This window comes from Lithobates pipiens, unplaced genomic scaffold, assembly GCF_037356315.1.
Source record: "Lithobates pipiens isolate NorthernLeopardFrog02 unplaced genomic scaffold, aLitPip1_a1.2 Scaffold_328, whole genome shotgun sequence".
Lineage (NCBI taxonomy): Eukaryota > Metazoa > Chordata > Amphibia > Anura > Ranidae > Lithobates > Lithobates pipiens.
Window position 1 is genome coordinate 7,501 of NW_027507797.1, and position 12,609 is coordinate 20,109.

The 12,609-nt window shown below is 50.4% G+C and overlaps 1 protein-coding gene across 1 annotated transcript in view; it reads left to right on the top strand.

Annotated features, from left to right (window-relative positions):
* Positions 1–945: 945 nt before the first annotated feature.
* The window catches only part of LOC143955152 (regulatory-associated protein of mTOR), a gene marked incomplete at both ends in the record, with an annotated part of 74,428 nt that continues 62,764 nt past the window's right edge, over positions 946–12,609 (top strand). Inside the window, 1 exon segment of the mRNA XM_077465246.1 lies at positions 946–1,092. Within this exon segment, the coding sequence (XP_077321372.1) occupies positions 946–1,092 (147 nt within the window).

The window sequence follows — 12,609 nt, forward strand, 5'->3', positions numbered from 1 at the left end:
TTCACCTGGGACCTGTCACGTGTCCCAGGTGACTGTACGGCGTATCACGGCGCCCTGCGCCGCTCGCGCATGCGCAGTGGGTGCCCGGCTGTGAAGTCACAGCCGGGTGCCCACAGTATGCATGACGGCGCCGCGAGCGGAGCAGGGAACGAGGTGGGGGCTTCGTTCCCCCGCATCGCTGGACCCTGGGGCAGATAAGTGTCCGATTTATTAAAAGCCAGCAGCTGCAGTATTTGTAGCTGCTGACTTTAAATTTTTTTTTTTTTTTTTAAGGGGTACCCCACTTTAAGTTTATGAAGAAATTCGATTTTTATTTTTGGATATATTTTATAGGAAAAAGTAGAAAAAAAAAAGAAAAAGAAATATATATATATATATATATATATATCTATATATATATATATATATATATATATAATATAGTGTATATGTGGCTAATAATTATAAGATTTTTTTTTGGTAAATTGTCAGTCTTTTTTTGTTTATAGTGCAAAAAATAAAAACCGCAGAGTTGATCAAATACCACCAAGAGAAATCTCTATTTGTGGGCAAAAAAAGATATCAATTGTATTTGGGTACAGCGTCGCACGGCTGCGCAATTGTCAGTTAAATTAACGCAGTGCAGCATCACAAAATAATGGCCTGGTCATGAAGGGGGTAATAAACCTTTCCGGAGCTGAAGTGGTTAAAGTGTAAGGAGGCATGTCTCACAGCAGGTGATTAAGGGACCTAGGTACAGCGGGACTTCCGCCAGTCCTCCCGCTGTACCCGAGTCCCGCAATCACCTGCAGTGCGACATCGAGACATCGAGCCGCCGCTTTACCAGTGCAGGACTCCTGGTACAGCCAGCTGTGGCTGATCCGCCATATCTGATTCCTTCGCACCAATGAGCTCTCTTTTGAGAAGCAGAAAACTTACCAATGACTTTCTTCTTCTTTGTTGTAGAATTACACGCAGTACATCCCGCTCTCCATATACGACCTGCAGACCTGGATGGGCAGCCCCTCTATATTCGTCTACGATTGCTCCAACGCAGGGCTCATCGTCAAGTCTTTCAAGCAGTTTGCTCTGCAGAGGGAGCAGGAGCTGGAGGTAAGACACACGGAGCGCTCATCCCTCCTAATTGCACTGCATTTAGTTGGCTGCTTATTATTATTATAATTATGATTTGTTTTCCAAAATTATAAAGGGGAACGTTTCTGTTGCTTTAAGCCCCCTTTCACACGGAGTGGATCCGTTTTGACAGACTCCGCTTTCTCAGTGGGGGATCGGTTTGTTGATCCCCAATGAGCAGGCGGATAGCAGGTCCGTCGCCGTTCACTGCACTGAGACGGACCTGTCGGAGCCCTGCTCTCCTCCTATGGGGAGAACGGATGAAAACGGACAGCCTGGCGGTTTTCATCCAATCCGACCTGCTGGATGGATGGCGAACGTATCGCCATACGTCTGTTTTCAGAGGATCTTATCGGATGTCAGGCGGGTGTCAGCAGACAACTATCCGCTAACATCCGCCTCCCCATAGAAGTCAATGGGTGGCCTGACCGGAACCAGCTAAAAAAAAAATACGGACAGCCGGATCCGATTGATCGGATTGTGTGAAAGGGGCCTTAAGGCCAAGTTCACCTTTTGCAGCATGTTGCATGGTACTCCTGTATGTATGTAGGAAGTAATGTGTCCATTTAATAAGTGTATGGGGGGAGGAGGAGAGGTGAAGTCTATTGGGGGCGGAGGAGAGGTGGAGTCTATTGGGGGGGGGGGGTAAAGGAAAGGGAAGTCTATTGGGGGGGGAGTAAAGGAAAGGGAAGAGTTTCGGGGGGGGGGTGAAAAGGGTAGTGTATTAGGGGAGGGGGCTGGGGTTGTAAAGGGTGGTTTGCATTGGAAGCACACAGGAACTCGTACTTACCCAGCCATGTACAACGCATGCAAAGTCAGGAACTTCTAATGGGGATGCGGGCGCTCTAATACAAATCTTGGCCAGTTTATGCAGGGGAGAGCTTAGCCCCACCCCACACCCGCCTCCAAACCTTCCTATTGGCAATCACAAATGTGGACACTTCCTGTGTTTGAATGCCAAGGCCCGCCCCTTTCTCTTACAATGGAGAACTTACTGAATTGGGGGGATTGTAGAAAGCCGCAGATTCAAGGGGGTGGGGGGTCATTTATTTGATTGGGGGATCATTTTAATCCTTTCACAAAGCTCTCTTTGTCTCAATATTATGATATAAAATTATTTTCGGGACAATGTATGACAGAGTAATTGTCAGTCAAACAATCACGGTAGCTAAAATGTCCTGGGAAGGTTAGATTTCAGAGGGGTCTTGGTCCTCTAGATGAATAGCGCCTCCTATCTGCTGTAAGTGTGAGCACAGGTGCACTTTACCTTCCCGGCTGATTCAGTGCAGTTTTCAGAATTTCATCTGTAATGTTTATCCTGAAACTAACCAGGAAGGACATACGGGATGAATTGTACATGACTGAACCCTTTGTACTGCTGTAAGTGGCCTTGAGCTCCCCCTCCCCCTCCATCTCCCTGCCTGGAATTGCAGAATTGGCGTAGCGCTGCCATGTGGGCAGATTGTGTAAATTCAATCGTGCATGGAATATGAATGTGGCAGCGAGAGGTGGAATGCTCTGCACATAAAATCTGCTGACATTTACAGGATCATTTCTACTTTTATTTGTCTGAAGGTGATGCAATCTAATGCAAGTTCTGTGTAGAATCAGAAACCCGCTCCATGTACCTCCCTGGGGCTCCACCTGCAGGATGTCCCCCTGTAATTTCCAAGCTGTGACCCCCTTTGAAATACCCCCTGTGATTTCCAACCCGTGACTCCCTGTGTAATATCCCCGATGATTTCCAACCTGTGATGTCCCTCATAATTTCAAAGCTGTGACTCCCTCTTTGTAATGTCCCCCAAAATGGGGGTGACCCCCTTTCTAGTGTCCCTTTTCCAACTTGTGACCTCCTTTGCAGTGTCCCACATGATTTCCAGCCTGTGACCCCCTTTGTAATGTGCCCCGTGATTTCCAACATGTGACCCTCTTCATAATGTTCCAGCCTGTGACCCCCTTTGTAATGTTCCCCGTGATTTCCAGCCTGTGACCCCCTTTGTAATGTGCCCCGTGATTTCAAGCCTGTGACCCCCCTTTGTAATTTCCCCCATGATTTCCAACCTGCCCCCTCCATCTGTAATGTCCCCCCCATGATTTACAAGCTGTGACCCACTTTGTAATGTTTACGAGGAAGTTTGGGACTTTAAAATGAAGCACTTGGATAATGGAGGTAGGTTTTAACCATATTAAAAAAAATAATGATTTTTTATTGATTGTTCAGTAACAGATCATAAAAAATAATAAAGATCAAATTCATAAAGTATATAGGCGTAAGTACAGTAGAAGCATAATATATAGTATTCACATATAGCAGCACATAGTAGTAATAAATAAAATAATTGGGTAGTATGGCATGGTAGTGCCTATGACCGCAAAACCGACATCAGCAAGTACATCCACATAATAGATATGTATCCACTAGATGTAAAACAAAAATAAATTTAGTATATAGTTAAAAAAGTAAATTCATAATAAAATAAATATAGTTCCGTATAAAGTATAGCTGGGACATCATTTCAAAAGCTCGACGCGTTTCGTGGGTGTCTCCCCACTCATCAGGAGCTGATGCGACCAAAAAATTCCTATGGAATAGAATAAAAAATAATATAATATACTAACCATATAAATAAAAATAAATTAATGGGGATTTAATGCGTGTAAATGGTTAGCCAGGGCAGACTCACCAATCCGGATGGAAAGTGCAGTGTGCGGCAGTGGGCGTAGGGTGGGCCATGGGCAAGATCCCTCCCCGGGAACTGAGGCGGCATAGACATGGATGCGATATCAGGCAAAACCAAAAAGATACAGCAGTGTTGAAGAGTATCAGATATGGAGTGTGTAGCAATTGTTGAAAACAACATATCTAAAAACAAAATGTTAATAGTATGTATGATTAATGAAAATAATGTGATGCAAAAGTAATTTAAAATTGATAGTGACCCTCAAAGGGTACAGAGAGAGTGCTGGCCATAAGGCAAGTATATACTATGTAGTAAGTATATGCAGATGAATGTAAACAGTGAATGGTGTGCAAAATTAAAAATAATGTACTAGTGTGAAAGAAAGTATGAGTGTGCAGGTTAACAAAAAGTGAAAAAAATTGATGAAGGGGTGTACATAGACCATGATAGACAAGGAGAGTGACAGAATTACCAGTCAGCAAAAAAAAAAAAAAAAAAGGTGTGAGTAGTAGGAGAAAAAAGATTTTTCACCTAAACATCGCTCATAAAACACCAGCAGACAAGATATTAGGATGAGAGATCCGTCCAGCCGGCGTCCTGCCAATAAGGTCTGCAGACACCGGTCAGGGCGGCTCTGATAATAAAGGCCCCTTTAACTATCAACAGCTGATGCTGATTGCACAACCAGCATGGAGAAAAAAAAAAAATATATATATATATAAGGTAAACTTTAATGATAGTAATGGTAATATTTATAAAAGCTAGTATAGTAGCTTAAGACAAAAAGTAGTAACCATGAGCATAGGCAGGGTCAAATACAATCAGAACAGAGATGAAGTGTGAGTAGAAGGAGAAAAGAGATTTTTCACCTAAACATCGCTCCTAAAAAACACCAGCAGACAAGACGGCCAGTGTGTGCAGACTCCATGCAGAGACCCGCCGCACACATAGCTATCTCCGAGTGGGGTTTAAATATGCCGCCAACGCCACATGCGTGAAACATAGGCACATACTTGTGCTTCATTTAAAGTCCCAAAATTCCCCTCCTTTTTTGCACTTTGTAATGTTCACCGTGATTTCCAACCTGTGACCCCCCTTTGTTTTTTTCCCCCCATGATTTCCAACCTGTAATGTCCCCCCGTGATTTCTAAGCTGTGACCCCCTTTGTAATTCCCCCCATAATTTCCAGCCTTTGACCCCCCCTGTTTGTAATGTCCCCCGTGATTTTCAACCAGTGACCCCCTTTGTTTTTTTTTCCCCCATGATTTCAAACCTGTGCCCCCCCCCCTTTGTAATGTCCCCCTGTGATTTCTAAGCTGTGACCCCCTTTGTAATGTCCCCCATGATTTTCCGGCTGTGACCCCCTTTGTATTGTCTCCCTTGATTTCCAACCTGGGACACCCCCTTTGTAATGTCTCCTGTGATTTCCAAGCTGTGACCCCCTTTGTAATGTCTCCTGTGACCCCCCCCGTTTGTAATGTCCCCCCATGATTTACAAGCTGTGACCCACTTTGTAATGTCCCCCATGATTTCCAACCAGTGACCCCCTTTGTAATGTTCCCCATGATTTCCAACCTGTGACCCCCTTTGTTTTTCTCCCCCATGATTTCCAACCAGTGACCCCCTTTGTAATGTTCCCCGTGATTTACAAGCTGTGACCCCCTTTGTAATGTTCCCCCGTGTTTTCTAAGCTGTGACCCCCCTTTGTAATGCCCTCCATGATTTCCCAGCTGTGACCCCCTTTGTTTTGTCTCCTGTGATTTCCAAGCTGTGACCCCCTTTGTAATGTCCCCCCGTGATTTCCAACATGTGACCCCCTTTTTAATGTTTGATGGTGGGCAGAGCTCCTCCCACTGGCACCATTGATGAGGCATTATTCCTCTCACTGACACCATGATGGGGCACTATTTCTCCTACTGAAACCATGATGGGGCATTGTTTATTCCCACTGACTCCGGGACATTTTCTGCTCCCTCTGGCCACAGTCTGCCCCCTCTTCCCTGAAGTCTGAAGGACAGTTAAGTGCCCCTGTCTTTTATAAAGTTTAGAGACCCCCTCCCCTCTCCTCACACATAGGCATCCATCCTCCAGGTTTTGCCTTATATTGCTCTACAATTCTTGGAAGGTGATGGGCCTGATCCGGAGTTCTTCCTGCTCGGTGGTTCCATATCTCAGGCCTGATGTATATCGGCAGCACGGGGGATAATTATTTCATACAAAGAATTGTTGTCAGGAGAGTTTTGCTGTTTCTATGATTTACAGACTCCTTCTCCTGCACCGCCTCGGGCTTTCCATCTTTATGAACAAGAAAAATGGAGTTCTCATTGTGCTGCTGCGGTTTGTCAGAATTTCCTTCTTCACACCTCTCTCGCGGCGGTACTGAGGTGGTTCTGTGTCCGGCCCGAGCCGCTCTTCCCAGCTATCCACCCGGTGGTCCATTTCCCAGCCATGCATATGTATGGGGGGGAGGGAGGGAGTTTTCACCGAGCATTACCTAATTATGAGCTCTGAGAATTCAGTGAGAGCTCATTTATTTCTCGGCTACGAAGACCTGCATCCGGCGCTGTGCGTTCGCCTATAATTGGCACCCAAAGCATCCAAATGATTGTAATCTTGCTCACTTTCAAAACAAACATCTAATTTCAGAAGAGGGTATTAATAAGGTCAGGAGAACTGCTCCACAGCAAACTAATTCTAGGAGCCGAGGATGGAAGACTAGGAGGGGAGGGGGAGCACAGCACTCCTATTTGGAGGCCTGTGTACTCCCTGTGAAAAATAAAGAGAACCTCTGGCTGTGTTTTTTGGCATTTAAATATATACTTATTCTAAAAAGCAGACTTAACATCTCTGCTCCTCCAGAGGGGACGCTTTTCCTGCTCTTTCCCAGCACTGAATCAGCAGCTAAGTTTTCCCCTCCAATCAGTGACTCGCCCTGCTCCTCCCTCCTTTCAAACAGTGACTCAGCAGCTCTGCTTACCCTGTTCCTCCCTCTCAGCAGCTCTGCAAACCCTGGTGCTCCTCCTCACCAGCTCTGCTCACCTTGCTCCTCTTCCCTCTCAGCAGCTCTGCTCGCCCTGCTCCTCTTCCCTCTCAGCAGCTCTGCTCGCCCTGCTCCTCTTCCCTCTCAGCAGCTCTGCTCGCCCTGCTCCTCTTCCCTCTCAGCAGCTCTGCTCGCCCTGCTCCTCTTCCCTCTCAGCAGCTCTGCTCGCCCTGCTCCTCTTCCCTCTCACCAGCTCTGCTCGCCCTGCTCCTCTTCCCTCTCACCAGCTCTGCTCGCCCTGCTCCTCCCTCCTTTCAAACAGTGACTCAGCAACTCTGCTTACCCTGTTCCTCCCTCTCAGCAGCTCTGCAAACCCTGGTGCTCCTCCTCACCAGCTCTGCTCACCTTGCTCCTCTTCCCTCTCAGCAGCTCTGCTCGCCCTGCTCCTCTTCCCTCTCAGCAGCTCTGCTCGCCCTGCTCCTCTTCCCTCTCAGCAGCTCTGCTCGCCCTGCTCCTCTTCCCTCTCAGCAGCTCTGCTCGCCCTGCTCCTCTTCCCTCTCAGCAGCTCTGCTCGCCCTGCTCCTCTTCCCTCTCAGCAGCTCTGCTCGCCCTGCTCCTCTTCCCTCTCAGCAGCTCTGCTCGCCCTGCTCCTCTTCCCTCTCAGCAGCTCTGCTCGCCCTGCTCCTCTTCCCTCTCACCAGCTCTGCTCGCCCTGCTCCTCTTCCCTCTCAGCAGCTCTGCTCGCCCTGCTCGTCTTCCCTCTCAGCAGCTCTGCTCGCCCTGCTCGTCTTCCCTCTCAGCAGCTCTGCTCGCCCTGCTCCTCTTCCCTCTCAGCAGCTCTGCTCGCCCTGCTCCTCTTCCCTCTCAGCAGCTCTGCTCGCCCTGCTCCTCTTCCCTCACAGCAGCTCTGCCCGCCCTGCTCCTCTTCCCTCTCAGCAGCTCTGCTCGCCCTGCTCCTCTTCCCTCTCAGCAGCTCTGCTCGCCCTGCTCCTCACTCCCGGCAGCTTATCTGGATAGGGAGAGAGGAGCACCCGGTGTTCTGAGTTATGCCGCACCTAATGGAAGGATTACAATCTTTTATTGAAGAAATTAGTGTACAGATTTAGTCAACTCGTTTCAGGAAATAAGCCCTGCCCCTTCTTCAGGGCTGTTAGTATGTGTAGACGGAGGAGGATAGGCACTGTAGTGGTGCATGGGGTGACCAGTTTGGTGTGGAAGAACTTCAGTGTCCTAACCTCATCCCTACTGATCTCCCTTGGGAGTGAATTGCAATGCCAATTGTGGGTCGGGTCTTCTTATCCACCTCACAGATGGGAAAAATTCCCACACGCCCTCCACTCTCCACAATCTTGTGGGAAGTCTTCCCAGAAGAGTGGCAGATGTTATAGTCACACAGTGTGATGGATGGGGTTGGGGGGCTATGTACTCCCTATTAATTGCCATGACTTTGGAGTTGGATGTCCATCAAGCTCATGTGGATATGATGGTCATGTGTTCACAACGGCTAATGTGCCTTCAGGCCAAGTGACCGGTTCCCTTGATGGCTCCTACTTCCTTGGACTTAGTTTTGCTGAACCCCCTTCATTATTCTCCTGCTGGGGCCCAGGGCACTTCTCAGGACTTCCATGTATGAAGGAGCGTGTCTCTTCTTCCCTCCCAGAAAGAAGTTAACATGTAATTGGGCCCAAATAGTTTCCCAGCACCGTTGTGTGCACAGCTGCTGTTCTAGTCACCGGACCTGGTGGTGGTGATGTCATTCCTGGAGAATGCTATACAGAACACAGCCCCGGAACGAGTATTCTCCATAATTCTGACAATGGTAGGCACTAATTGGTCAGGATCTGTCAGTTGGGTCCCCTTTTCTTTAATTTTTTTAATTTTGTGGCAAGATAATATTCTCCTTGACTGCGGTCATAGAGGAACTCTTCCATTGTATGGACCATCACTCAGCAGTCCCCCCCATGAGTTGGTTGGGGGATGTGTCACCTGGGCATAGGTAGGTGATGGCTCACGGTAGGTCACGTATCTGCACAGTCAAAGCAAATGAGAGATATATTCACCACCTTCCTACCCCAGTGAGAGTGTAGAATGTATTTCTGAGTACCCAGGAATCCCCACTAAGATCTCTTCATCATCGGGGGTCAGTGTGGGAGGTCAGTCCGAGGTGGCTTTAGGAACCCCTGGCTAAGATTGGCTGAATTTGGCCCCCTTACTGTAGCAGTGGTGTTCAGAAGTCGTCATTGTTTTAGGTACAAATTAATTAAATTGCGTTTTTTGGCTTGTGGTGCTCAGATGCTGTGAAGAACCGCTAACTGCACAGCGATGCAAAGCCCGAGGCAATGTGTACATACCTCAGCAGCAGCAGCTGGTAGGTGGGCTGTCAGGGGCAGTAAAAACACAGCTCATCTATCTGTTTATACTGCTCCCCATCCTCCTGTGTGTCAGGAGCCGTTACTCTTTGTAAAAGCTTGGGGTCAGTATAAAGCTACATAAAGTATATATAAATGAGAGGCGAGGGAAGGCACTTCTCATTCTCTCCTCCAGTGACAGGTGAGTTGTCTCAGCTGCAGGCCCTGCGCTCCTCACACTCTCCTCTCCGCATTATTGGCGATGAGCGGGGGATACATTGTGGAGGAAATGTTCAGCAATGAAAGTTTTCTCATATTTGTGATCTGTAATATCCGGCCACGTATCTGTGTCTGGGGGCACACGGCGCTGAGAGTGATAAATAGATATTTCTCATTTCATCTTCTTCCTAGTTGTGTCCTTGTGAAGAATCCGGCTCTCCTCTCCATCTTCACACACAGCTTCCCGGCTCTCTCCATCTACTTCACACACAGCTTCAGGAAGGTACAGGATGTTCACGGTCCTCTCTGCCCCATTGTACCTCCAGCCAGAGCACTCCTCTTCGCCCTATTGTACCTCCAGCCAGAGCGCTCCTCTTCGCCCTATTGTACCTCCAGCCAGAGCGCTCCTCTTCGCCCTATTGTACCTCCAGCCAGAGCGCTCCTCTTCGTCCTATTGTACCTCCAGCCAGAGTGCTCCTCTTCACCCTATTGTGCCTCCAGTCAGAGCACTCCTCTTCGTCCTATTGTGCCTCCAGCCAGAGCACTCCTCTTTGCCCTATTTTACCTCCAGCCAGAGTGCTCCTCTTCGTCCTATTGTACCTCCAGCCAGAGCACTCCTCTTCGCCCTATTATACCTCCAGCCAGAGCGCTCCTCTTCGCCCTATTATACCTCCAGCCAGAGCGCTCCTCTTCGCCCTATTATACCTCCAGCCAGAGCGCTCCTCTTCGCCCTATTATACCTCCAGCCAGAGTGCTCCTCTTCGTCCTATTATATCTTCAGCCAGAGTGCTCCTCTTCGCCCTGTTATACCTCCATTCAGAACGCTCCTCTTCGCCCTATTATACCTCCAGCCAGAGCGCTCCTCCCCGTCCCATCATACCTCCAGCCAGAGCGCTGCTCCTCTTTCCATTATACCTCCAGCCAGAGCGCTCCTCTCCATCCCATTATACCTCCAACCAGAGTGCTCCTCCCCGCCCCATTATACCTCCAGCCAGTGCGCTCCTCCCCGAACCATTATACCTCCAGCCAGTGCACCCTCCCCGCCCCATTGTGCCTCCAGCCGGAGCCCTCCTCTGCACCCCATTATAACCTTAGCCAGAGCCATCCTCTGCACCCCATTATAACTCCAGCCAGAGTGCTGCTCCTTCGCCCCATTATACCTCCAGCCAGAGCTCTTCTCTCCGTCCCATTATACCTTCAGCCAGAGTGCTGCTCCCCGTCCCGTTATACCTCCAGCCAGAGTGCTGCTCCCCGTCCCGTTATACCTCCAGCCAGAGTGCTGCTCCCCGTCCCGTTATACCTCCAGCCAGAGTGCTGCTCCCCGTCCCGTTATACCTCCAGCCAGAGTGCTGCTCCCCGTCCCGTTATACCTCCAGCCAGAGTGCTGCTCCCCGTCCCGTTATACCTCCAGCCAGAGTGCTGCGCCCCGTCCCGTTATACCTCCAGCCAGAGTGCTGCTCCCCGTCCCGTTATACCTCCAGCCAGAGTGCTGCTCCCCGTCCCGTTATACCTCCAGCCAGAGTGCTGCTCCCCGTCCCGTTATACCTCCAGCCAGAGTGCTCCACCCCGTCCCGTTATACCTCCAGCCAGAGTGCTCCACCCCGTCCCGTTATACCTCCAGCCAGAGTGCTCCACCCCGTCCCGTTATACCTCCAGCCAGAGTGCTCCACCCCGTCCCGTTATACCTCCAGCCAGAGTGCTCCACCCCGTCCCGTTATACCTCCAGCCAGAGTGCTCCACCCCGTCCCGTTATACCTCCAGCCAGAGTGCTCCACCCCGTCCCGTTATACCTCCAGCCAGAGTGCTCCACCCCGTCCCGTTATACCTCCAGCCAGAGTGCTCCACCCCGTCCCGTTATACCTCCAGCCAGAGTGCTCCACCCCGTCCCGTTATACCTCCAGCCAGAGTGCTCCACCCCGTCCCGTTATACCTCCAGCCAGGAGGGCTCCTCCCCGCCCCGTTATACCTCCAGCCAGGAGGCCTCCTCCCCGCCCCGTTATACCTCCAGCCAGGAGGGCTCCTCCCCGCCCCGTTATACCTCCAGCCAGGAGGGCTCCTCCCCGCCCCGTTATACCTCCAGCCAGGAGGGCTCCTCCCCGCCCCGTTATACCTCCAGCCAGGAGGGCTCCTCCCCGCCCCGTTATACCTCCAGCCAGGAGGGCTCCTCCCCGCCCCGTTATACCTCCAGCCAGGAGGGCTCCTCCCGGCCCCCTTATACCTCCAGCCAGGAGGGCTCCTCCCCGCCCCCTTATACCTCCAGCCAGGAGGGCTCCTCCCCACCCCCCCTTATACCTCCAGCCAGGAGGGCTCCTCCCCACCCCCCCTTATACCTCCAGCCAGGAGGGCTCCTCCCCACCCCCCCTTATACCTCCAGCCAGGAGGGCTCCTCCCCACCCCCCCTTATACCTCCAGCCAGGAGGGCTCCTCCCCACCCCCCCTTATACCTCCAGCCAGGAGGGCTCCTCCCCACCCCCCCTTATACCTCCAGCCAGGAGGGCTCCTCCCCACCCCCCCTTATACCTCCAGCCAGGAGGGCTCCCCACCCCCCTTATACCTCCAGCCAGGAGGGCTCCTCCCCATCCCATTATACCTCCAGCCAGAGCACTTCTTCATAGGGGAGGGGAAGAATAGAGATTTTATGTTTTTAGTGTTTTAGTGCAGTCTATGTTTAGAATTCCAGTACAAGCCCATAAGAGAAATCATCCAATGGGGTCACTTGTTCTGGTGACAGCTGTCAGAGGAGGGAAATTGTCCAATGGTGACACTTGTTGCGGTGACAGCTGTCAGAGGGGGAAATTGTCCAATGGGGACAGCTGTCACCACAAGTGCTCCCATTGGAGGATTTCCCCTCCCCTAACAGCTGTCATCGGAACAAGTGTCCCCATTGGACAGTTTCCCTCCTCTGACAGCTGTAACCGCAACAAGTGTCCCCATTGGATGATTGCCCCTCCTGACATCCATCACCAGAACAAGGGCTCCCATTGGACAAATTCCCTGCCTCTGACTGTCACCAGAACAAGTGTCCCCATTGGATGAGCGGGGGATTGTACAACTCCCCATTGGTCATGGTATACGGAGATGGGGTTGCAGGGGATTGTACAGCTCCCTATTGGTCAAAATATATAGAGAAGGGAGTGTGGGGGATTGTACAGATCCTTATTGGTCGAGGTATACAAAGAATGGGGTGCAGGGGATTTACAGCTCCCCATTGGCTGAGTTATACAGAGACGGAGATGCAGGGGATTGAACAGCTCCCTATTGGTGGAGG